General features: G+C 42.8%; 1 protein-coding gene across 1 annotated transcript in view; it reads left to right on the forward strand.

Moving 5' to 3' along the window:
- Spag17 (sperm associated antigen 17) overlaps positions 1-25,818 on the forward strand; it is a 205,773-nt gene that overhangs the window by 53,121 nt on the left and 126,834 nt on the right. The window contains exon 4 of the mRNA XM_051165866.1: positions 15,302-15,433. Within this exon, the coding sequence (XP_051021823.1) occupies positions 15,302-15,433 (132 nt within the window). The remainder of the gene's footprint in view (positions 1-15,301; positions 15,434-25,818) is intronic.

Consider the following 25,818-nt stretch of genomic DNA (forward strand, 5'->3'; position numbering starts at 1 on the left):
CAGCCCCACCAAGTCCTCCACCCCTCACGAGAAGCTGGTTTGTATTGTGTGCTCTCAGGTTCATTTTAGGATCTCAGAGAGGGGGAGAAACGGATACTCGATCTGGATTTGATACAAGGGACTAATATATTACCTTTTGTAACTAATAAAATTTCAGAGGCCGACAGCAAATTTCTGATTTGCTTTTCCTCCAGTAAAATGTCTGCTTTGAATTACACAGAAAGAATTCTTTTTGCCAACTTGTTTCAATTTCCCACACGAAACCATCAGAGAACACCGTCGGGGGCTTCCTATAGTGGTTCATTTCAGGGTTCCTCAGCCATTGCAGGAACACACATGCACACATGTACATACACACACGCATACACACACACACATACAAATGCACACACACACACACTCTCTCTCTCTCTCTCTCTCTCTCTCTCTCTCTCTCTCACACACACACACACACACACACACACACACACACACACATTGGTGAGATTTTTGTATGATGCTTTCCTTTTCCAAAAGCTGTGATAAGTATTAATCATCAGATTCAGAAAAGAAACTCAGTCTCGCCCTGGGCCAGTGTCCCATTTTATGACCGTGGGCCCGCCTGGCACAGAGGCGAAGAGGCCATCACTGTGTGATGCGATATTCCTCCTGTCCGAGAACAGCCCCCAACCTGCCTGGCACACTGTCTGTAAAACCCTACTTTAAGTGAGATGAATCTGCAGTTTTGGAATGCTAGCCTATTACATCCGTTATACTTTCAGCATGTATTTATGTATGGACAGAAAGCTAGCTCTTTCAAGGGATATGTACGAGGGCCTGGATGGTGTGAGAAGAGTTAGCAGGACCGAGGGTTAAAGGTGATGCTGGACACCAACAGGGGCAGCGTCAGCAGAGCCCCATGGGAGGGTGTTAAACCTCAACTCATTGTCTCCCATGGTCATTTTCACGAGATTTTTTTTAATCAGAATTTTCTGGACCAAATAGTCAAATGATCTTGGAAGGGATCATCAAAAGTATAATAATAACTCACATTTGAAAGATTTTTTTTCTAAACTACAAATTACCTTCCACACAGTATCAAATGTTGATCCCAACAGTCACCTGTGAATCAAACTTAAGTGTCACTGGTTTTTTTTTATTCATATTACATCTCAATGGTTATCCCATCCCTTGTATCCTCCCACTCATCTCTCCCTCCCATTTTCTCCTTACTCCCCTCCCCTATGACTGTGACTGAAGGGGACCTTCTCTCCCTGTATATGCTCATAGGGTATCAAGTCTCTTCTTGGTAGCCTGCTATCTTTCCTCTGAGTGCCACCAGGTCTCTCCACCCACCATCTTAAAGCAGATGAGAACTGGTGGGAGCCAGGTGCTTGCCTGCTGACTACAACTGACAATGGCAGAGCTCCAAACTCAGTCCTCGCTCTGACCCTTCACAATATCCAACACACAGCGCCTGCCTACAGGCAAGAAGTCGTTAGTTAACTTTAATCTCTTTAAAGCTGTTCTTCCAGGAATGCCAACCTGCCATCATAGGCTACATGGATCCCAGGACTGCAGTGAATGCAGTCCAACCCATTTGAAATGACAATGCCAGGTTGCTGCATCCAAAGGTTGGGCACCCCTGCAGGAAGGTAGCTCCGGGAACCTCTTGTAGTGGTTCCAGGAAAGCGTTTCCTCCTTCTTAAAATTACTTACACTGCTAGAGAGATGGCTCGGCAGATAAAAGCACTAGTTGCCCTTCCAGGGGATGCAGGTTCAGTTCCCAGTACATTCATGGCAGCTCATAACCATCTGGGACTCCATTTCTGGGGGGTTCTGATGCCCTCTCCTAAACTCTACAATTACTGCACACATGTACACATGAAATACAAATAAATATTTCAAAAATTCTAGAACTAGATATTGAGAATGGTTTACAATTATATGAATGCAAATGGAAACTTTTATTTTTAGTCATAACAAAAAAAATAAAGACCAGGGTTTTTTTTAATTATTAAAGGCAAAATACCAAATACAGGCCTCTGCCTATGCACACTTCCCCTCCGAAATATGGGTTAGTATTTACTGTCGTTCGTGTTATTCCCCCAAAGGATGGGATGAGTTCTCTCACACAGAATACTGATCACTTTGCATAAGCTAATAAAACATAACAGGAGACCAAAATAGGCAGGGAAAGAAAAATGTAAAGTGACAGACAATAACTGTAAATATCTCTAGAGTCACTTGGAACTTGGGGAAACTGAAAAGAGAAAAGGTGTGGGCTGGTCCCCATCAGGTGTTATGAAGTGACTGTGAGACCCAGGGCCTCTCTCAAAACACACCTGCTTACCTCTGCAGCCAAGCACAGAACCTAGATCATCATGTTGGGCTACAAAACATGTGTGGAGTGTTAGTTTATTCTGTTTATTGTTTGTTTATTTGTTTAGGGGGAAGGGTCTTGCCATGCTATGTAGTCCTGGCTGCTCTGAAACTCACTTGATAGACCAGGCTAGTCTTGAACTCATAGAAATCAATGCCTCACAAGTGTTGGAATTAAAAGCATGTGCCACTACACCACTCTTTTTCTAAAAACAATAATTATTTAAAACTAAAGCAGTTATACTCAAAAGCTGCACAGGATTTGCTAGAAAGCATGGATACATAAGTACTGTTCCACTCCCAGGACTTGCAGCAATATCACAAGCAGTAAATACGGCACCAGTGAATAGGCATTGACAAAATAGAAGTCGTTGCAAAAGGCAACTGTGCCCTAAGCATCACGGTCTGTGTTGAGTAACGTCATATCCCCAGCCTGAAGAAACAGCCATAGTTTCCACCCCATCGGACAAAGATGCATTCACAAGCACAGTGCTTCCAGTTCAGGGCCTGCGTGTGGTTTAAGTTGTAGGAATTTAAACTGTCACCACTGAAGCCAAGAACTCCAGTCAGGTTAACATCACCACTGCCAAGCCTTCAACAACTTGTTCAGGAAACATGGCAAGTGTTAAGTGAACCGAGGAGCTTCAGAAAAGGGGGTGGGGGGAAGGCGCAGAGGGCAAGAGGAAAGGCAGAAAACTTGTGACTTATAGCAGCTCCAGCTCTGACCTTCTGAGCTCTGAGAGAGAGCCATGATGAACTAGTGAAGCAGCCCAGCTTGCTACGCTGGTCCTCCCGCAATGCTGGTCCTCCCACAATCCTGGTTCTCCCGCAATGCTGGTCCTCCCGCAATGCTGGTCCTCCTGCAATGCTGACATGGGAGAGCAGGGTTGGCTGCATATCAGCCCACACCTGGCAAAGGGTGCCCTCTTACAAGGGGTGCAGTTGCTGAGCATCTCCATGAGATGCTTATGCCATATATTTTTTACCCAGTAAGCATTTTATTGGTTGTTTATTTTGTTGTTTGCTTAGTATGTGTCATCACAAAGCTAATGCCAGCCATCAAGTTCCTTTTAATCTAATGAAAAAGAGGTAGAAACGAATGACCTCTTCACCATATGATAACCAAGAAATTGTAAGTGGCATAGTGAACACACAAAGCAATGCCTATGTTTTTCCTAAGTTTTGGCAGAAAGGGTTTTTAAAAATGTCTTGAAAATGAGGTGGGCAATTTATGAAGTAATACTAGCAAGGAATTGAGCAAGCAGACCGTGGTATTCCAAACACTGTGGTTTCTTAGCACTGAAGGAGGGAAAGTGAAAGGCACAGCCAGTGAAAGCTGGGTGGGTGGGTCCAGGCTGGGTCACAAAGGAGTTCTGCCATGCTGTGGTGATTTATGTGCAGCTCACTATTTAGGCCTGAGGAGCACAGAGAACTAGGAGCAGGGAAAAGCCCAGATGGGCATAGAAACTGGATGGAAGTTCTGTGCAGGAGTTCTGTGGGAGGTTAGAAGGGTGGCACCATCCATCAACAGCGGTTAAATGCTGTGTATTATTTTGGTTGTTGTGTAAGTAGCAAGTGGTTTTAATATAATAGCAATATATTTTATTTACAGAAATTATAAACATTTGGAATGTATAAGCTGTGTACTGAGAGATACTCAAATATACCTGTGGAATAGTCTACCACTTGGATTCTTGTACCCCTTCTTACGAAGTGGAAATTATGTTTTGTATTTCTTCCACACATTACGATGCTAGTGTTGTCTAAATCCATATTCAGGGTGTGTGATGGGAAATATGTTCCTATGCAATAATGTATTTGGCTCCTCTTAGCTCATCTCTGCTAAATTTATGCTGTTTACCAATACTTGTGATCGTTTCCTTATGCGAACTCTCATGAACTGGAATTTCCGGGTCAAGGTCTATAACTCTTTTCTAAGCTCTTGTCCAAATGCATCAGAGGCAATTTGAGCCAATTCCCGCTCTTTCTAATAGCTCCAACTTAGCCACGCCCCTCTTGAACATTAAATTTTTAATCCTCAATTGATAAGCAAAGTATCATTCCATTGGATATGCAATCATATTTTTGTTGGCCATGCTTTGTAAGTATGGAATTTATTAGGCTGTGATTTTGTTCTCAGACTCTCTGAGGTAATGGAGGGCCCACCAAATGGTGGAATTCCGGACGGAGAATATTTGCTTTAAGTAATTTCAAAACAGATTTCAGGTGCGATGAGAAATACAAAAAGGATATCTAGGCCCGACTCATACTTCCAAGAGGAGCAGACCCACAGAACATCTGAGATTTCAGATGCAGGAGAGGACACAAGAGAAATACTGCAAATGAGGCCTGCATCAATGGGACCCTGGATAGCAATCTCAGGCTCTTAGAGGAAGTGTGGCATTCTCTTGGGTGCGAGCCTCCTGCTGCCAGCCAGCCGCTCTGATGCAGCGCCCTTGAGCATCGCCTGGAGGACCGATTAGAAATGCTGATTCCAGTCCAGACTCCAGTGCTGGGTACCACCTGAGCTCCCACTGTGCTCAGAGCTTCTTTTGTCTCCTAATCCACAGAATTGGGAATGCCTCTGGATATGTGGACACATGGGTGATCTGAAAAAGTCCAAGTGATGACAGATTGATCTTTTAGACCATGTTAATGCATTACATAGAGTATCTCCGTGTTGACAGCTGGATGGTGAAATGGAACCTGGCCAGGACTGCACCATGCGGATAGTTCAACGATAGGACAAGGCTCTGGATGGACGAGGACAGTACAACAGTATCGTTTCCAGAGAACCCCTGTTAACCGCGGGCCAACTGGAAAAGCCAAGAGGGGAGACACAAACCCATTTGAGTCACTTGACAATTATTGACTAACCATCTACCACTCCCAGCTTTGGATTTTTTTTCTTTCCTCCCCTATGCGGTTTTGTTTTGTTTTTTTAGCTTTATTCATTTATTTTATTTTATTTTATTAATTTATTCTTGTTACATCTCAATGGTTATCCCATCCATTGTATCCTCCCATTCCTCCCTCCCTCCCATTTTCCCCTTACTCCCCTCACAGCTTTGGATTTTTATTGGTGGAAAAAGTAACAGAGAAAAGTCAATGCTGCCCTGGGGCTTATGACTTCATTGTGGAGGAGTGGCCATGGAAGAGACAAATGGCATGGAGAAGACTGAGTGAGAGTGGGATGTGAAAGGAGTTTAAATTAGTAGAGTGAACAGTGATGTCACAGTTGGGAAGGTAAAATTTGGAGTCTGTGTGGTAATCTAGGAAAGGAATGGCTCAAACAGGAGAGGGGACAAGCATGAGGGTTCTGAGACCTGGACAGCAAGAAGGAAGTACAAATAGTAAAACGTTCCAGGAGAAGAAAACAATAGGAACCACCCACTTGAAGCCAGGGGCAGGTCTCAGAAGGAACCCTCATTCAGACACAGGCTGCTGGCTGGAGGCTGTTCTGGGCTGGGGAATAGGATACTGCTCTTTAGAAAACAGTCTGCTGTAATTCATCCCAAGAACGTGGGGCACCTGCGCACGCAGGTGTGTGTGTGTGTGTGTGCGTGTGTGTGTGTTTTGTAAAGATGGATCCGCAGTTAAAATCAGTTACTCCTTGTCCTGGTTGGTTTTGTTAACACAAGCTAAAAGGTATCCTGGAAGAAAAATCTCAGTTGAGAACTGCCTCCATCAGATTGCCTGTAAGGGCTAGTCAGGCAGCCCTGAGTTATAGAAAAAAGCAGACTGGGCAGTCCATGAGGAACAAACTAGTGCTTCCATTCCAGTTTCTGCTTTGGCATCTCATGGTGATAGAACGTGGTCTTCAAATTATAAGCTAAAACAAACCCTTTCCTCCCCAAGTTAGTTTTATCACAGTAAAAGAGAGCATAACTGTGCCACGGCTCTTGCAGGGGCTATAGATTCAGTCCCCAACATACACAACAACCAGCTCACAACTGCCAGTACCTCCAGTTCCAAGGGACCCGACACCCTCTTCTGGCCTCTGTGGGTGCTTGAATGCATGGGGTGCACATAAACACACACACACACATATAAAACAAATAAATTTTAATAAATAAGCATCATGCTAATAGATTGCTGTGTTGATAATGCATCTACACACCAAGTGTTCAAGTGTTTGCCTTTCCACTCTGTACTCTGTTCTTTCAGTTTCTGCCATCATACGGCGTTGTACATGAGCACAAAATGTGCCTTAATGGACAGTTTCTCTTAATCTTAGAGTAAGCCCAACAAGCGCTTCTCAAGGAGACCTGTGCTTTTTGACATGGGCCGTATCTGTTAGATGTTGAAACTACGAAGCTCTCTAGGGAGATTCATTACAGTTCAAATTATACACGTCTGTTAAAGCGAGAATCAGTTCTACCTTCCACGTATTTGTTATTTCTGCTTTCTGAAACTTCCTTCCAGCCCCAAAGAGGTCTTAATCCCTGTCAAATATCATTACGTTACTAACTCTTATACAGTCTTGAAAGGAATTGTTTATTTAGTTTCAGTGAGTACCTGTTACTGCCAAATATTATTTCATTTCAGCGCAGATGTAAAGGGTCCACTGACTGCAATTACTTCACAGTCCTAACACTGTGAAGAGATGGATACCAGTTTAATTACGGACATCTGAAAGTGATCCAGGAGTCACTGCGCCGGGCACTTAACATCATTACGAACTTCTCACCAGGCTGTGGCCTGAACACTTCCATGACATCTCATTTGTGTCGGGCAGACATTATGATCTACAGAACCTACCTTCCCTGTCACCTTTGAATTTATAGATAGACGCTTTAATATTGCTTGATTGTTTTCTTTCCCTCTTCTTGGAGTGAGGAAATGTGTTTCGGGCATTCCTGTTCTCTTTCCTTTCCTCTTCCCCCCCGCCCCCCGCCATCTCTATTGCTCGCTCCCACCGCCGTCTTTATCCTTCCAGCTGCTTTTCCAATTATGCTTCATTGGAAATTATTCATTACCTAAAGAACGTGACCTGGACAGGCTAGATGCATGGCAGAACTAGCAAGGCAAAGCCTGGAATGCAGTCAGCACTCAATAAATGCAGCAGGGATGAAGGGAGAGAGCAGAGGGAGCCAGAAGGAGGCCTTGAGGCTAGAGAAATTTCTGTAGACTGCCTCTCTTGCCTTATAGACATCATCAAGTCAAGCAGGATTTCTGCTTCTAAGGTTCTCTGACCACTGCTCTCTCTCTGTGTGTGTGTGTGTGTGTGTATGTGTGTGTGTGTCTGTGTGTGTGTGTGTGTGTGTGTGTGTGTGTCTGTGTGCGAGTGGGGTTAGACAAAGGGTTGAATGACATGAGCAGCCGGGCTCCAGCCAGCTGATAATAAGCCTTGCCCCCTCAGCTGCTGCCTTTTCTTCTCTCCCAAGAGCATCTTGGGAGGTTTCAACCCACACACCATGCTTGGACACCACTGAGAGCCAGCTTCGAACATGTCACTCGCCTCGCTTCGTCCTTATGGGAGTCCATCCTTTACACCCCGATACTGACACGAGAACAGCACTGCTCAGGATTCACTTCCTGTAAGCCTTTCTTAATAAGGGGCAAACCCCAGGCCCCCCAAGATCCCATTTTGGAAATGTCAGGGGCTATTGACTGTCACAACTAGGTAGAAACCATAGGTGCAAGAAGTACCCTGTAATTCTCAGGAAAAATGTCCACAACAAGGGGTCACTGGCTCAAAACATCAATAGTGCCACCAGTGAGAAGTTTGGAGTTGAATTTTTTTTCTTTTACTCTGAAGCTACTTGGTGATATTTGGGGAGACTGCAGTGTCCTTACATGTACCTTTAAGTCACATTGCAGGCAAATAGTTAAATAGTTTCAGCTACAAGCTGATCATGCCTGACACCAAAGAAGGCATAGTTCCCAGCAAGAACCTTTTTTATATGAGCACACCTGAATGTTAGCGGTCCTTTACAAATGTTTGCAGGCTACCTGTTCTGGCATCCTTTTCATCACGTTTATAGAATCAGGCCCACAGCAACATTTGACTCTAAAAACTTGACATTTTCTGTGCACATAGATACACACACTGAGGCAAATAATTCCTCTGACTTTTAAATATTATGAGCACATATATAACAAATATAAAAGCAGATTACAGAAGTAAATAGTCACACTGCCTCTAATACTCTTTGAAGTAAGACATAGAGTTGCAGGACACGATGAATAAATCATACATAATTAATCTGATGAATCTTAAACTGATAAACATACCACCTTATCTGACTATAAATCAAGATGATGGATCATCACACATATTCATTTTAAGCTACCTATAGAAAGTGTTGTTGTTATTCTTTTAATTACTTCAGTAGCACAAATGCAAATTTAAATATATATAGATAGATAGATAGATAGATAGATAGAGAGAATTTTAGAAATGCAATTACCTCCCAATTTTGTTTGACACACACACATTGTGTAACTGCACATGTACATATGTACCCAATAAAAGTCACAACACACACCTCCACAGGTCACACGAATGCATGCATAGCCAGATTCTAGGCACATGCCACTCTGCCTCCCACTATTTTCTCTCCTACAGTTTCTGTCTCACCCTTGTCCACACCCACCCACATTCCCCCATTGCTGCGCCACTCTCACCCTGGCTAGAGGATATATCAGTTATTCAAGGAAGAGCTCATTTTGCCTTCTTGTTCCACGGGCAGGGGGGGGGGAGTTCATGCTGGTGGGGATAGCATGCATGGCCAGAGGCACGGCAGCAAGAGCAGGAGGCTGGCTGATTATTTGTCATCTATACATGGAAATAAAAGAGCAGAAAGTGGAGTGAAGCTGTGAACCCCGAAAGCCTACTGGCAGTACTGTACGTCCTCCATCCAGGTTCTACCTCCTCCAGAAGGTTCTATAACCTTGCAAGCACCATCACAAGTGTGGACCAAGTGTTCAAATACATTACCGAGGGAGGACACTTTTCATTCTAGCCAGAAGGAAAGGACTTTCTTATCTTGCCTAGGAGATTGCTCCTGTGTGGCCTGTTCCTAGGCCACTGAAACCCTAGGCGGGGAAACAGCTGTTCCAAGCAGCACAAGCAATGAGACCAGGTTACCGTTCACTGCTAGCCTTGGGCATGCAGGTCTTTTGAGTTTAAAAGAAGAGCCACCCCCTGCCCTTAAACCCAGCCGAGACATAACCACCATTCACTGCTTGGAAAGCTTTTCCTACATTCTGTACTGAAGCACTCAGTCGCCAAACACAGCCAACCCCTCCATACAAGTAAAATGAAATTCAAAGTGAGTTGCCAAGTTAAACCTCTCCTGTTTCCTAAGTGTTAGATTATAAGAGGCACCAGGTATTGAGAAAGCATACCTGAGGGGAGAAAGGCAACGGAAAGAGCGCAGGCGTGAACTGAGAACCTTTAATGCTTTGCTTCACACCAGCACTGTTTATCTTCATACAGGAATAAATTTCCTAAGTACCCAGAAACAGAGATCTCAGCCTAGCCGCCACAGATTCCCAATGCTGAGCCCTCAGCACACTGAACCTGAGCAGAAACTGGTACTGACACAGGTGTGTAGCCATTGCTTACACTGATGGCGCTGGCTGAACAGTTATCTTTTCTGAGTATAAAAGGAAAAGACCCAGACGATTACATGAACACAATTTAAATGGTGATTAACTTTTCCTCACTTTTCCTTTCGTAATCCCACCCTGATCAAAATATGTGGCGGCTTACATGCTAATTTTACCCAATTAAAATTAAATCCAAGTTTTCAATTCCTTTGACTTGCTATAATATCTAACTAATCATTAAACATCATAGTCCAAAGTCATTTCTTACAGTACAGATGAACGTTTCAATTATTCCATCCATCTCCAAATAAAAACTGCTACTATTGATATAGACAAAGATATAAGTTGAAGAATGTCCAATGTTGGTGATGGTTAACAACAGACCCACCCATGAAATGTTGCTAGGAGCAAAAATACTATTACTAAGAATACATAGCTCTCTCTCTCTCTCTCTCTCTCTCTCTCTCTCTCTCTCTCTCTCTCTCTCTCTCTCTCTCTCTCTCTCTCTCTCTCTCTCTCTCTCTCTCTCTCTCCCTCCCTCCCTCCCTCCCTCCCTCTGGAGTACACCTACCACTACAGTAAACTTCTCCATATCAAAGAAAAGAATACATAGACACTTAATGTGAAAAATAGCCTGCATTCCCACCTAATTAAATGACCAAACACACATACAAGAAACTACTGTCTGTTAAAAAAAATACATACATAAACAAAATGCGTCAATACAGCAAATTGTCCCAGATGTTTTTACATATAAACACAAGCTACAATCATTTACTCTTACAACTAGCATGGTTGTATTAAACATGAAGGTACATATGTATAGCTATAGGAATGTTTATGTGTACATGTCTATATATGTATACGTGTGTGTGTATGTATGTATGTATGTATGTATGTATAGGAGATTGTGGAAGGTTGCTTATGGATTGGCTTACAGTGGCTAGCTCTAGAAAGAGGTCTGGGTTGGGGAAATAGTCTCTTTTCACTGCACAACCTCCTCTACTGTTGAGATGTTTTTACCTTGGAAATGGATGGCATTATTCTTCAGCACTTGAGTCAACCACACACCAAGAAAGTGAATTATGCAAAGAAGGTGATGGTAAAAATTATACATGCGTGCATTAGATCCTCTGTGTTCTGAAGCCTGTTCACTCTGCTCTGTGCTAGTTTGGGCACATCTGTCTTATTCTTCCCTTGTGTGCTGGACTAGTCAAACAATCCTAAGTCATCTACCCAAGAAAGGGGAGTAAATATAAAGCTATGCTTTATAAGTTGCCACAGTTACATCAGAATTTCATAGGACACAAGGAAAAATGTCAAAACAAAGAAAAATTCCCTGCAAAGCTTCTGAAAGAAATGGCTTCCCTGGCCTGGCCCTGCTCCCCCTTCCACCCCACCTCACACAGCTACTCCTTGCCCTCTGCTCCACAACTTGCCTTAAAATTCTGGTCCAAGCAAGATAAATGCAGATCTAAAATCTCTACACATCCTCAGAAGTCACTTGAGATCACGTGTGCATGTTATACAGTGACCAAGCTGTCCCATGTTCTAAGCACACTGGGAAATCAGGCAAAAACCTCACGGTTTTCCATCCATCCATCCATCCATCCATCCATCCATCCATCCATCCATCTGGTTCCCATGGGAATGTCCATCTGTTTCCCATGGGAATGTATGAACCAATTATAAGCACCGAGAAGGCAGATGCCCGTGAGAAGGTCCTACGAAGAGGAGGAGTGGTTGCAGTGAGGACTGGTATCTGTGGGTGAGCCTGATTGATGCCCAGACAAGAGAAAGGTTTAGCTTCTCTGTTTTATTTTTGTTGTCTCAAATCACTAGGTGGAAAATACGACAGAGTCGCGGTGAGCAGTGATGCAGAGGCACATGTTTTTGCCCAGCATGCTCAGAATCATAATATATCCTAAAAGAAAGGGCATCCATCCAACACTTTGAAAGCACTCTTCACACAGTAAACACGTCCCACCCCCCTCTGTAGTGCTTGGCGGTCTTCTACTGCGACCTTTCCCAGCATAGGTTATATCCAGTCATTCCACCCACAGCCTTCTCGTGTGGCCAGGTTCTTCCACCCGCAGCCCTGACCTACAAAGCTCCCCAGGATTCACCCCATCAGTTTTCACCTTTTTGATGAGTCCCATTCTCCCCTCTGAGTCATGTTGAGCTTCTGACTGCAGCCGGACGCATTTATTTGGTCCTTTGACCTGACAAATGCCTAGATTCAAATCCATATATGACAAAATTTTTTCTGACTAATTTTGGAAGCTTAGATTCTTGTCTAATTGCTGCCAGCTTCCTTTTTCTGTGTTCTGTCGAGTCTTTCAATACTTAGAGCCCTTCTTACCTTGCTCTCACATACACATGCTCATTCAAATACGCACAGAGAGAGGGAGGCCACCCAGACTGAAATGCATACAAGATATACACATCTCCAGATGTGTGTTCATGTATTGACCTTAGCTCCCAGAAAAACAGCCTTTAGAATACTAAAAGGTACACGCTTGATTATTTTTCCTTAATTGGCACACACAAGACAGGGAAACAAAGCCTTTCTGAACTGTTTTGTGAAAAGAGAGTCCTCTCTTAAATCCCCCTTTTCAGATTGACTAAAAGGCATCCTTCACACAAAAGTCCTCTGAGGATTCCTTTTTTATCTGAAACCACAGTCCTGGCTCCCAACTCTACATCTGCAAGCAACAGTATGAAAAGCAAGACCTGCTGGCAGAGACTCGCTTGTAAAGCTCTTTCTCTGCTGCCTCTCCTGGGGATGGCCGACATGCCACAAGAAAGGGTTCGGTCTCAAATTCTAAGTTGGTACAGACTTGTTTTCCCTAATTTCACTCACTATCCTAAGGCCCTTCCAAAGAGCTAAATCTGGAGTCAAACATCACTTCAGGGAAAGCCCAGAAAGTCCCGGCTTTCCTGTTGCTGATGGTGCCACACACAGGCTGAGCTGTCAATAGGCATGTCTGGCACCAAGTGGTTTCCACATGGCCTGTCAGGGCCAGCCTGGAGGAGGCATTCCACAGGGCTACATCACCGTCCACTGTACCCACTTCGCATCCACAGCTCACGGAGTGCCAGGTGTCTGCTGTCCCAGTGACGTTTCCCATCTTCCCACCGATGCTACTTTGATGCTATGCCTGGTTTTTATTGAAGCCCAGAACTCTACAGGTTTCAGACACTCAAACTAACTTTTATGGCCTGTAAAATACTTCTCTCTGGGAACCTTTGGTTGTGCTTCTAGTACATTTTAGCCCAGTGAGGTAATGTTCATGGACCCTGGAGTCAAGATGCTAGAAAGCACTTCCAGATACATCCCATCCATTACTGCGGCACTAGGCCGACCTCATCCAAACCTTTCTGGGCACAGGTGAGACCCTGTCTTCACCGATCACCAGGGAAAGGACTCTGCTGCCACTCTGGGTAGCCCACTTCAGCGCTGACACCTTTCAACACTGTCATGATCTTTATACTCTACGGGAATGCTCCATGCCAGGCTGCTATGAGCTTTAAAACCCCAAATTTGAATATTGGGGACCAGATGTCACAAAGCAGCCTGATTGTCAACACACTATTCAGCTGCTATTGAGAAATGACATTTCAAACCAAATATTAACACCCACCCTTGGGGCTGGGCCCAGCCACACAGCTTCATTTGATAGCAAGTGCCTGAGCAACAATCTCCTTAGGACCCCAGAACATCCTGAATCTGGGCATCGTTAAACAGAGAGGGTCTGTGGGAGTCCTGTCTGTTCTCTTGATCCCTAAAAATCACAGCCATCATGACCATAATTTGTGCCAGCAGGACAGAGCCTGCCATAAAAAGCAACCAGCAAACACCTCTCTCTCTCTCTCTCTCTCTCTCTCTCTCTCTCTCTCTCTCTCTGTCTCATGTGTGCATGCGCACACACACACAAACACACAGGCATGCACACACACACATGCACACATGCACACACACATGCACACATGCACACGCACACATGCACACACACATGCACACACATACACAGGTACGCATGCACCTACACATGCACACACACACACAAGCGCACACACGCACACAGCCTTTGGGTCTCTGGTTTGTTTCCTTGGCTTTTGGAAAGGGAAGCTTTGAAGACATCCTCTTCCTGGGCTTCTCATTCTGCAGTGCAGAGTCAGAACCTCTGTAGTCTCTACAAGGTCCAATTACATTTTGGCACATGAAGATCCACAGGGCCTTCTCCAGTTTGAAGCAAAATATGTACCTCCCTTTCTTCAAGCTATTTCCCTTGGCAAAGGGGAAAGTCAGAGACTGGAAACCCTGACCCAAGAACTAGTGTGAGCCTCAGACAAGACACAGCTCCAGAGGAGCGGTGCACACGGTCATTGTCTGAGATGGAGGGCCTGAAATTGACACCATATGCACCAGAGGAGTGATTGCTCCAAGGGGTGGGGGAAGAAAAGCCACATGTCAGGACATTTTAGCAACACCTAATTCATCCTGAGGTTATAAATAAATATGATGCTCCTTTAAAAAAAAAAGGAAGAAAGAAAGAAAGTTGAAAAAAATCTTAACTAGATTGCTTCTGTGACAATCCTTCAGGCAGAAGTGGACTTTATTAGGGAGACACATAACAACTTTTATGGTATATTTTACATGATTTTTTGCAGTAAATAAAGTGGTTATAGGGCTCCAAGGAAAAGGGCCCAGATGTGAGAGTTGTGTGAAATTTAGGGGAAACAAGCTGTAAAAAACACAGCCATAAAATAGGCTGTCAGTGCCACACATCTGGACAATACAGCTGTATGTTCCCAGTGCCTGTCGTCACCCAAAGAAAACTCAATAACCTCATTTCACCCCAATTAGTCCACATACCAACAGGATCAGCATAAAACTTCAAGGGGGGCAACATTTGTATGGTGCCCCTGTGTCAAACAGCTTTTATCTTTCACTTGAATTTGGTCACCAAGAAATACGGGGCTGCTAACACAGTCGTTTCCACCATTATAAAGCTCGATGCAGTTATGACATCCTAGTAAGGCAAAGTTTGACAGCTTGAACTAGCAGCTATGCCAAACACCACCAGACTTTCTGTAGTGTGAAAGCGGCCTACCAGTCATCCCAAATGGGACTCTGCCTGGGTCTAATGTTCTGGGAGTCTGACACCACTGTACCAAGCGCCTGCCACCTTGCTGGTGATGATACTGATAGTGCAATGACCCAGTCTCAATGGTCCCGGGCACGTTTCCCATGGACATATTTTGCAGTGATGGCCTGTCTTTGCATTAAGACAACCATCACAAAACATAAAGCATCACCAACAGACTGTATCAGAGATTATAAAATGTCACCTTTCCTGATCATTGTGTTCCTTTACAGGTGTTGCTGGCAGCGAGAGCAATCATGGATAGTGGAGAGAAACTAACCTTACCACTGATAGGGAAACTCTTGAAATTTCAAATTCTCCAGATCAAATTAAAGGACCAGCAGAGACGAGAAAGTGAAAAAAAGGTACCATACAACACATGGGTCCCTCAGAGCTCAGCAAATAGTGGGTGGGATACAGTTAAAGCCACTGTAGAGTGTGGTCCAGCAAACCTGAAAGATACCTCTGCTCCTTAGGGAAGGAGCTACTCATGGGTATGTTTGCAGAATTGTGGCAAATACATCGATAAAGTCCCCTCATTTATGAAAATGGTAATATCCAGGGCATGTAATCAAGGTGGTTTTATGGTAGAATCTTTATTAATATTGTAGCAATGATGGGGCCCAATAAAGAGACAATGAGTCACGACAAGTAAATATAAAAAATGAGAGGGAAAGAATCCTCAAGTTAGGATTTAACTATTTAAGTTATCTGTGATATTCACTCAGTGTGTTTATTAGCATGGTAAGCACAGCTATATTTCCATAGCTAAGTGACAGTTTAAGTAGCCACCCAGTGTTCCCATTTACAAATCTTCTGTCTGGTCATTTTTTTTCCACATGAGGAACTTTTCCTTTACTTTGCCAGTGGAACTCAATCAGCATGCTTTTTAAGTTCACATTTGCATCTGAAAAAAAATATTTTAAAATGTTGTCAGTAAAGAGATGACCAACTCAACACCGCTTGTTATGATCATTACTTTGAATGAGAAATGCTTTCCTTAGTTTTCAAATCATGCTGAGATATTTATTTCAAACACTCCTATATGTTTGTGGGGTGTGTGTGTATATGTGTGTGTGCGCGTGCGCGTGTGTGTATGCATATGTGGGATGGATTGAGTGTGAGTTCTTTGTGACCTTAGGTAGAAATAACAAAAACCAACTAGTGGAAGGAGAAAAGGTAAATATATCCCATTATGCCTTCCTCGCCTTTCCAAGAACCTTAGATCTAGGTGTCCTATTTGATTGAACTTCTGAATGGACAGTTGTGGTGGCTATCGAGATGATGATGGCAATGACATCATCACTTTGTCCTTGCAATGTAAGCTCTGTGCTTTCCTAAGAGAACCCCTTATAGCATCTTATTAGGTGGCACACTCTGTACCCAGGAAAATTCTATTCACAGAAATGGTTGATGTTATGACTTAAATGCCTTCTATCATGGGTCATAGATTTGTACCCTAAGAAACACTCAGGGAAGTTAAGAGTTAGCAGAATAAAATTTAGACAATTTAAAACTACTTTAACTATCCTGTGTGTTTAAACACCTATGTCACAGGAGAACTTGAATTTTACAAGTGAACTGTGAGTTCAGTAAAATGCCCACATATGAACAGAGTGCCGAAGCATGTACTTTACTTATTTGTCACCTACTATAGCTCAGTAATTGTTTACTACAATACTTTCAGAGTTTAGTAAGCAATCTTCAAATAAAAATAGAACATCCTAGGTACTCAAGAACTTTTTAAATGCATGAAATGACATAAAATATGTCCTTCTGCTTGTTGCATTGTTCTTTTGCTTATGATTTCTGTGAATTGTGAACATATATTAACATGGCTGGGAGGTTCTGATGCCGTGGAAAGAGCCTGGATTTCCTTGTTGAAATTTTGAGTGTAACAAGGCACAGCTTGAACTTTAGATATTGAAGAAGGGGGAAAAAAACCACCAAACACAGTAAAGAGAACTCTGAGCAATTAAGAACCCACAGTTACACAATGCAATTTAATGTGCATATTATCAGTGGTTTCCAGAGCACCAGCCCTTTGTGTCTCAGTTGAAAGCATCTGAGCAGGTGTTAAATCAATCGATGAAAACTGATTGGAACGGATAACTCCCCAGAAAGTCCTCCTCATAAATGAGAAATGAAAGGAGTTGTTTGCAGGGTGAGGTAATCTATGTACATTTCAGCAAAGCTGCCTGAGAGGTTAGTTGGAACAATTCAGGTTAATGCTTGTCAGCCAAAGTCTGGCTGAGAGCAAAGTAAGCATGTACAACAGATTGTCTACAATAGTTAATGGAAGGGTATTACCAATGGGGGGACGAGGGTCTTCTTCCTCTGCTGAACCTAGGAGAATGGCTCTGCTTCTTGACACACAGGGAACGAGTCTTCAGCTTTTTCAACCTTGCCATTGAATCTACAGAGATATTTGCTTTCATGTGCTAATTCTCGTATATTGCTTGCATCTGTCCAACCCCAAGAATATTTTATGTCTTCTGTGTTTAATTTTTGGAAATGAACTTTTCAAAGAATGAATGCTTTTGAAGAAGAAGAGGAGGAGGAGGAGTTTAATTTTTAGAAACGAACTTTCCAAAGAATGAATGCTTTTGAAGAAGAAGAAGAAGAAGAAGAAGAAGAAGAAGAAGAAGAAGAAGAAGAAGAGGAGGAGGAGGAGGAGGAGGAGGAGGAGGAGGAGGAGGAGGAGGAAGAGGAGGCAAAGGAAGAGGAGGAAGAGGAGGAGGACTGGGAGGAGAGGGAAGGAAAGGAGGAGGGGGAAAGGGAGAGGGAGGGGGAGAAAGAAGTGGAGGGGGAGGAGGAGGAAGAGGAAGAGAAGAGGAAGGAGGAGGAGGAGACTCATCCATAGCAGTAATTAAAGAAAACCTTAAGGCAAGGACGAGGGCACAGAAAACTAATAGAATTTGGTGTTTCTTGTCTTTTTACCCCCATGAAACAGATGTAATATGCCATGATATATTTGGTCCTATTTCCTCAATCAAAATTTCCTTTAAAAACAAGTGGCCTATTATAGTTTCAAGTGAAAGATAGGAAAGAAATATTTCAGACCTGGTTAAGTGAAGAACGTGCCACAGCTGAATGCCAGCTGTGCTTCTGCTTTCTGCCTTGAAAGAAAACTTGCTAGATAATTAATATCATGAAAACTATAAGCAAGAGGTACTTTGAAGAAAAAAATGTAAAACCTTTAGCATGTAGATTTCTAGGATACAAATTATAGCTTCTAATTCTAAACAGGTTGAACCTGTTTGAAAACATTGATCTGTCTGGGAACACTTTGATAACAACTTCCAGCTATATCAATATAGATATAAACAATAAAGAAACATAATAGCAATGTGACCTATTGCATAAACATTTCTAATATTTCAGAACTTCCCAATATGATTATCTTGCATAGTAACAGTAAATTAAACCATTTATTATGTCATAAGTTTTGAGTTCAGTAACTCCTCTGCAGTTTTATTCCTGTCATTATCATCTGTCACTAACTCACCAGCTCAATGAACAGTCACCAAGATAAACACCTGTAGACACAGTGTTCCTGGATACCCGCATTCTCCTTATACTCATCACAACTCCAAAATAAATCTCTTTCCTGGGCTTTATTCTGGAACATTTTATTTTAGCTATTGAATGACTTTACTTTCACTCGCTTTTGCTTCTAATTAACTCTAACTTTTGTGGCATATATTAATTATAAGCACTTACTTAATTGTGAATAATATCAGTTAGGTTGAACAATTAAAAGAAAACATTTCATGTTCAGAAAAGTTGAAAATGGCTACAAGTACATCACAAAAAAAGCATTGATCTGTATTATTACTAACCAATGTAAATGGAGCCTTTCATGCTTCAGAACTGATATTAGAGTGTTTGTAAAGGCTTTCTGAGAAGATCCAAATATATTTTAATTGTGCTTTCATGGATAAATTCAGTCAGCTCACATTTTCTTAGAATTTTATAGCAAATACTTTTATATGAAAGAATAGCTCTTTCTGTGTGTAGCTTATGTACTGAGTGTGTGATGCCTTATTTTCACATGCACTAAAGTGGGAAAAAGACAGACAAAAGATCTATGGGTGAACAGTATCCAGAAAAATTAAAACAGCTTAATATTGATGATACCAAGTCATGATGGCCCACACATGCCAGGGCATCCTCCCAGCGAGAAATGGAGAGAAGCTTCCAGAGACATTCCCCACCTTCCTCCAGTCAAAACCCCAAGAAGCTGGAAATCTGCCAGTGAAATGCCATTTTGTGCGTGTGTTTTGTTTTAAAGGAAAGACCATTGGGACAGACCAGGAAATTACAGGCTGGTTAGGTTTGATTCAGTTGTGGTTAAATTCTTCAGAAACTATTTTAAGAAGTCAAACAGAGGAAGAGCGGGGACTCTGTTTGGAGGGACCCGTGTGGTTCCAGGAAAGGAAGAGCTCGCCTCACCAGCTGGCTGGAATTCTTTGAGGCCAGATTATCAAAATGAAGGTACAACTAACACAAATGGAAGATCTGAGGCACCCCGAACCCCAACAGTCCAGGAGAAATAGATGACTCCCCAGCTGGCCTCTCCACAAAATAGAGCTGTGCTTTGCTGACTGTTTTGATTTTTATTAATGAAAACTTTTCATGGACGTCTAGAAAATTTGTAGAGGAAAAAAATACACTGGCATTTTTAAAATAGCAATTAATAATAGTTAGCTACTCTTATTGGCTACCTATCTATTCTGATGTGTTATATCATTTAATATTTAGGTGGGTTAATTCAATTAGTTCAATGAACCATTGTCAATTTGCAGATGGTGAGACTAAGGGTCGTGGAAAATTAAACATTCCTGAAGGTCAACAGCTGTGTTCTCAGTAGTTAGGAGTCGGATCCCAGCCAGCAGATTAAAGGTGTGCCACTGAGCTCTGGGAGCACCTCGCCTGTGTGTCTTGGTAATTCTGAGATGGCCTCTGGGCTCTCAGTCAGCAGACTGCTATCTGGTCATGTTTCCTCAGGACATAAGGCTTTGCTGCATAAACTGTCAACAGCCATCTGCCCCCCAACTAATTACTTTTCATATGGCTTCCAGAGGTTCAATGTGGGGACAATTGTCAAGAAAAGGAAGAAAATTCACCAAAAGTGAAGACCATTGAGTTAGCCAATCACTAGTACCAAGGGCAATCGTGACTTAATTTATAGTCCTTCCCAAGCCCAGTCTCTTGAGGAACGAGAGTTTCTGAGACTATTCCGTAAGCCCTGATGCCATCTCCCTGACCCTGTGGGTAGGGAGAGTGTTATTAGCTTACATGATGCAAAAGTCTCTTTGAGGCATGAACGATCCTGAAGGAGGCGTATATCAGACCCGTCCCACCTCCCCACACCACACACACAAACACTCCCACTTTCTGATTTACTGAACTAGGAACTTCACCAATTACCTCCTGTTCCTAGTAATATTGTATGGGGTTCTAGATATTGTGCTATTTAACCAAATGAAACAAATAGATCCCTAAGCAGGAATTTTTTTATTTGTATAAATTTATGTGTATGTGTGCTGGTGCCTACAGAGGCCAAAAGTGAACATTGATCCCCCGGAGCTGGAATTCTATACAGGCACCTGTGATCTGCCCATTTTGGTGATGGGAGCCAAGACCAAGTCCTCTGGGAGAGCAGCAAGTTCTCTTCCCCACACTAAGCATAGCGCCTCTCAACCTGTTGGTCATAACCTGTTTGTGGGTCACATGACCATGTCACATGGGTCACTATTGAAAATCACAGAGATGTAATATTATTCAGAGCAGCAGCAAAACTATAGTTATGAAGTAGCAATGAAAATAACTGTGTGGTTGTGGTCACCACAACCTGAGGAGCTGTATCAAAGGGTCACAGCTTTATAAAGGCTGAGGGCCACTGCTCTAACAGCTCTCGGGAGAAACACATTCTTAATTCATCAATTTTCAGATCATTGGAGGCTCTGGAGATGGCCTGGGGCAGTAAGGAGCAGAACTGGGGCAGAGTGAAGAGGCACAAACAAATATATAAGGCAGAAAGACAATCACAATACCATATCGCTGTTACTATAATTGTAATATTTCATATCCTTCCTCTTTTGCTTCTTGATATATAGCCATTCCTTTATAGAGTTGGAATCTTGGTAAAATATTTTAACAGGTTTTTTTTTAAGTTAAAATTTATCATGATTTTGTTACTATCATATCATCCATATCTATTGTTATTTCTTGTCCTGTGATTTCCTTATTTATTCCTCTATTGTTGGGCGTGTATGTGCTTCCTACATTTGAGGGAATAAATAATATAGTTATTACATGGTGCCTAATATTTTTGAATAAACCATTTAGTGTAGATTTTAGAACAGGATTAACTGGGTCCCCTAATGTTCCCTTATCATCACACGTGGTTCTCTGTTTAAAAGGTACATCAATGTAGCTTGGAGATCCCTGTGTGTCATGCGCCAACTTGGAGGTTTGGTAGAATGATAGCTAACTAACAATTAGGGATTTCATAAAAATTAATTTATAAAACTTATCTATTCCATACATGTATATACTGAGTTTGTAGCATTTTTACACACACAAACACACATATACGCCTCTCTTCTTACTCCCTTTGTACCGTTGACTCCTTTTTTAAGAAGATAAATGTGATTAATAATTTCTGACCCAATACAGTCTCTCTGCCTGTCTCTGCAGCTCCCACCATCTCTGGAATCAGTCATGTAAGTTGAGGAGCAAAGTAGTGAAGGAATTCTAATAGAGGAGGCAAAAAAGACCCAGTTTCTTGTAAAACACGTAGTGGAGGAAGTTAGTTACAACTTCAACAAGCCTGCTTCCTTGTTCCTCTCCTTAATTTTATCAGGAAGATTTACAGTAGACCACACACAGAGCAGTTATACACAATATGTAGATTATCCGCTATAAGAATATACGAAGTATAGCTGTCCACTACCTTGTCCTTGCCTTTTACCCCTGACCTCCAATTTCTACTGAGAGAGAGAATGGACACCAGTTATGTTTGAATGTTAACATCAAGATATCATTGAGAAATAAGATACTACCTTAAACATTTTGAACTAGTAAATAGCTACATTGCTTTGTTGCAGTGTTTTTTTCATTGTCTTTAAAAAGATAATGATGCAACTTAAGGTTCTAGGTAGAACCGTAACAGTCAACTGAGTATGCAGAATGCCGTAATAATCTTCAGTTACTGCTTTGCATGAGACCTCCACATCTGCTAACGAATTTAAATGGTTAAGAGATCCCTGTGCCTACCCTAACCCTCCCACAGTAGGCGTCCAGATGCCTTCTTGTCATGCTGTGTCCTAAACAGAATGCACCCCCTGATGAATCTGACCCTCCATCCACGTGCTAGGGAACGTGTGTTCCCCAAACATGGTTGGGGAACAACTTTGGGGATACTCTCATCCTGCATTTTGTCTTGAACTGACAAGAGTCTTTCTGGAACCTTTAAGCTATGAGCAGATGACCATGGGCTAAGAACATGAAGCCATATTATCCCAAAGCAAGAAATGCCAGAAAGAGAGTATATGAACAAAGTTTAGTTTGTGATTTAAGGTTCATCCCTGCCGAATGTTTATCCAGTCTGGCTTGCTCCTCTATTACCCCCAAATTCTGCAACATAAACCTGTGTGTGATAGGGGGTACATAGGATGAGAGAAAAATGAAAGAAAGGTAAGATTCGACCTTCCTGTGCCTGGAGCTTACTAGAAAAGGAAGAATCAATTTCAAGCCAAGGAATAATTCTAGAACCCTAGCTATCATTGTCCAGACTGAGACGGCCGAGGACTTGGCTCCTGGTGCAGCCCCAATATGGACAATGGGGGAAGTGGAGGATGGACAGTCTAAACACAGGAGTGAGTAGACCCACTCTGAGTCAGAGAGGAGTGGATAGATTAGTTCTGAGGTCAGCTATGGGATAACAGAAGGGTTCTGTTCAGAAATCTACCAATGAACATCTCTGCCAGATGGCCCTAGTGGGCTCCACATCTGGCAGAGATGTTCACTTGCATACAGTTTCTCGGCACTGGAGAATCCTTTCTGCACCTGGAGACCCTTTCACAGCCATTTTTCTTGAAGTTCTACCAATTGAAAGGTCATCAGTGTTAAGTGTAATTGAAAAATGGTAAACTGTGTGGAGAGAACACCAATAACAGTCATCTAGAAACGCTGCAAAGAAGCGGAAACAATGAAGCAAATATTTCCACTCATCTTTCTAGGTAGTGAAATTATAGAAATTCATGTAAATTATTTGCCTTCCAATTTTTTTAGTAGTGATGCTTATTTTTATAGTACACTGGTATAAAAGGCTGACCAGGGTGACACAGAGCATGCTTGTGAAACTGAAGGAGGCGAACCGTAATCATTCATACTAAAAGAAATGAATCAGAATGATTTTCTCCAGCCTCCTAGGCCCTGTTAATAGGAGAAAAAGTAAGTAATGCATAGGAAACACAGATAGAAGACACCAAAGAATATCCAGCAGCTACTGCTGGGTCCCTGGGAGGACGGACATTGGGAGAGAAGCTGAGGCCAAGCGGAGCCTCAGTCAGAGAAGTAAGAAGAGCTTGGGGCGCCGAGTCACCCCAGCCTGCTCTCCACCGTGGCTCATCAGACAAACTGTTTGTCTTAGTAGCATTCACCCACTTGCTTTGTGAGATCGATTTCAGCATGCCTGAAATCACTTTCACATGGCATGGCTAGATATTGGCACCAGAAATTGTCACTTATTTTGATCAGGCCACTTCTCTCTAAGACCCCAAGAAAACTCATAGGAAACAATGTTCAGGTATTCTTTTTTTTTTTTTTTTTTTGGTTTTTTTTTTTTTTTTTTTTTTTTTGGTTTTTCTGAACTGATAAACTCCAGGGGGAAATATCATGTAAGAAGTTTCCACTGTGGTCTGCAAATGAGTACATAGATCAGTAAACATTGCTTCTCTAAAATAATTTAGCCTAAAACCATTTCCTTTTCTCAGTTCAAAAAATTTACCCCAAGACTTTGAGCTGGGAAAGGCTTCTGGAAGACTTTTGATGGCAAGGTTTTGCCTTCACTGTGGCAAGGCTAGACACCTACCAAAGACATTCACGGGGTTCTCACGCTGGTCCATGCACCATCACTCAGCGCTGAGCTTCCTGCGGCCCTTGAGAGCCCTCCTAGCACCCACCGGCTAATTGGAGTCAGGGCCATGGCTATGCTACAAGGACTCACTGGGTAATACAGCCCTCTAACCTGGAATTCCCATTCAGTAACTTGGATATTATGTTGTTGCTTGCCCCCCACCAAGCTTGCTTCCTCCTTTGTAAAGTAAAGCAAATGTCCCACACACTGAACCTGTGAGAACTTAACAAGGTGCAACGTCTGCTGTAAAACATAAACTCAGTAAATAGAAATGCCCTAATAGGGAGCAAGGATGACAGCCGTGATTGAAATAGCCCTTTGCAAACTTATAGCCATGAATATTACTTTCAGTACTACAGGGCAGGCTTATTGGCCTAAACTGGAAGTTTTCTCCACATAGAAAACCAGAAGGTTATAGACAGAACTTCAAATGTAAACCAGAGACGTGTTCTGAGTGGTCTGCAGCCCTGGGAGGTATCTTCCCAGGCTTGCAAATTCTCCTGCTAGTCCATCACTGCCCTGCGCGTCTGAACAGGTGATAACATCCTTGGCCTCTGGGTCTGTTTCCCCTGCCTGCCCCCATTGTGATTCTTTTCTTATTTTTCTCATGGTGAACAGGGTTCTTGATAATGGCTTCTTGATGATCTAATAGCCCTTCCCTTCATCCCACATCAGCCGTTGACTCCTGTGGTCCTACCACATGACCCATCATCACTAGAGTATTAAGGTCTCACATTCCCTAACCTTGAGTGTTTCCTATCCTTTCCTCTTAAAATGGCCTAATAGTGAACACACACACACACACACACACACACACACACACACACACACTCATACATACATACACTTCAACCCCACTGTAACTGTTGGTCCATGGGAACCCCCAGTGTCCATGCATTACCATCTCCTCTGTTCGTCTTCTCCTCCATGGTCCAGGCCCTTGTACTCTAACCCTGCTTTACAAAGTCTTATTTCCCCTCTTTTCTCTGTTTTCATCATGATCACGAACTCAGCTACCACCCCCACCGTGTTCATGTCTATATCTGCGCAAATAAGGACAACTTGAGGCATTCAGAGAGCCCAACATGCTGGTTATAACTTCACCTCGGCACTGGCTGAGTTCTGCCACATTTCTCTAGGATGCTTGCTATCCTGTCTGAGATGGCACTGACATTATCTGAGCTTCTTGGAACTTCCTGGCTTTTGCCTTCTGATCCCCTCTGCTGACTTTGCCTCCTGCTCTTCCTGGGAAATGGAAACAATCTCTCCAGACCACCCAGACCTCTTCCTTTCTTCCATCCACACCCTACCACTGAGCCTTTCTGTGTGGCTCCTACTGAACTAGAAATTGTCTCTCTCTAGTGAATCTCATGTTGAGATTTTCCATTTTACCTGCAGTGGCACCTGCAGTGTCTCCCTCTGTATTGGAGCATTCAATCAACCAACAAACACAGAAATTCCCGGCTTTAGACACAAAGGTACATTCTTACCTCAACTTCAGACCCACTGCCATCTGCTCACCTGATGAAGGACTCAGAACTCTAGTTCCCTTCACAGCCAAACTTCTCAGGCCTTCATTTGAACACTTTTCTTGCTGTCACC

This window comes from Acomys russatus, chromosome 23 (assembly GCF_903995435.1).
Source record: "Acomys russatus chromosome 23, mAcoRus1.1, whole genome shotgun sequence".
NCBI classification, from domain to species: domain Eukaryota; kingdom Metazoa; phylum Chordata; class Mammalia; order Rodentia; family Muridae; genus Acomys; species Acomys russatus.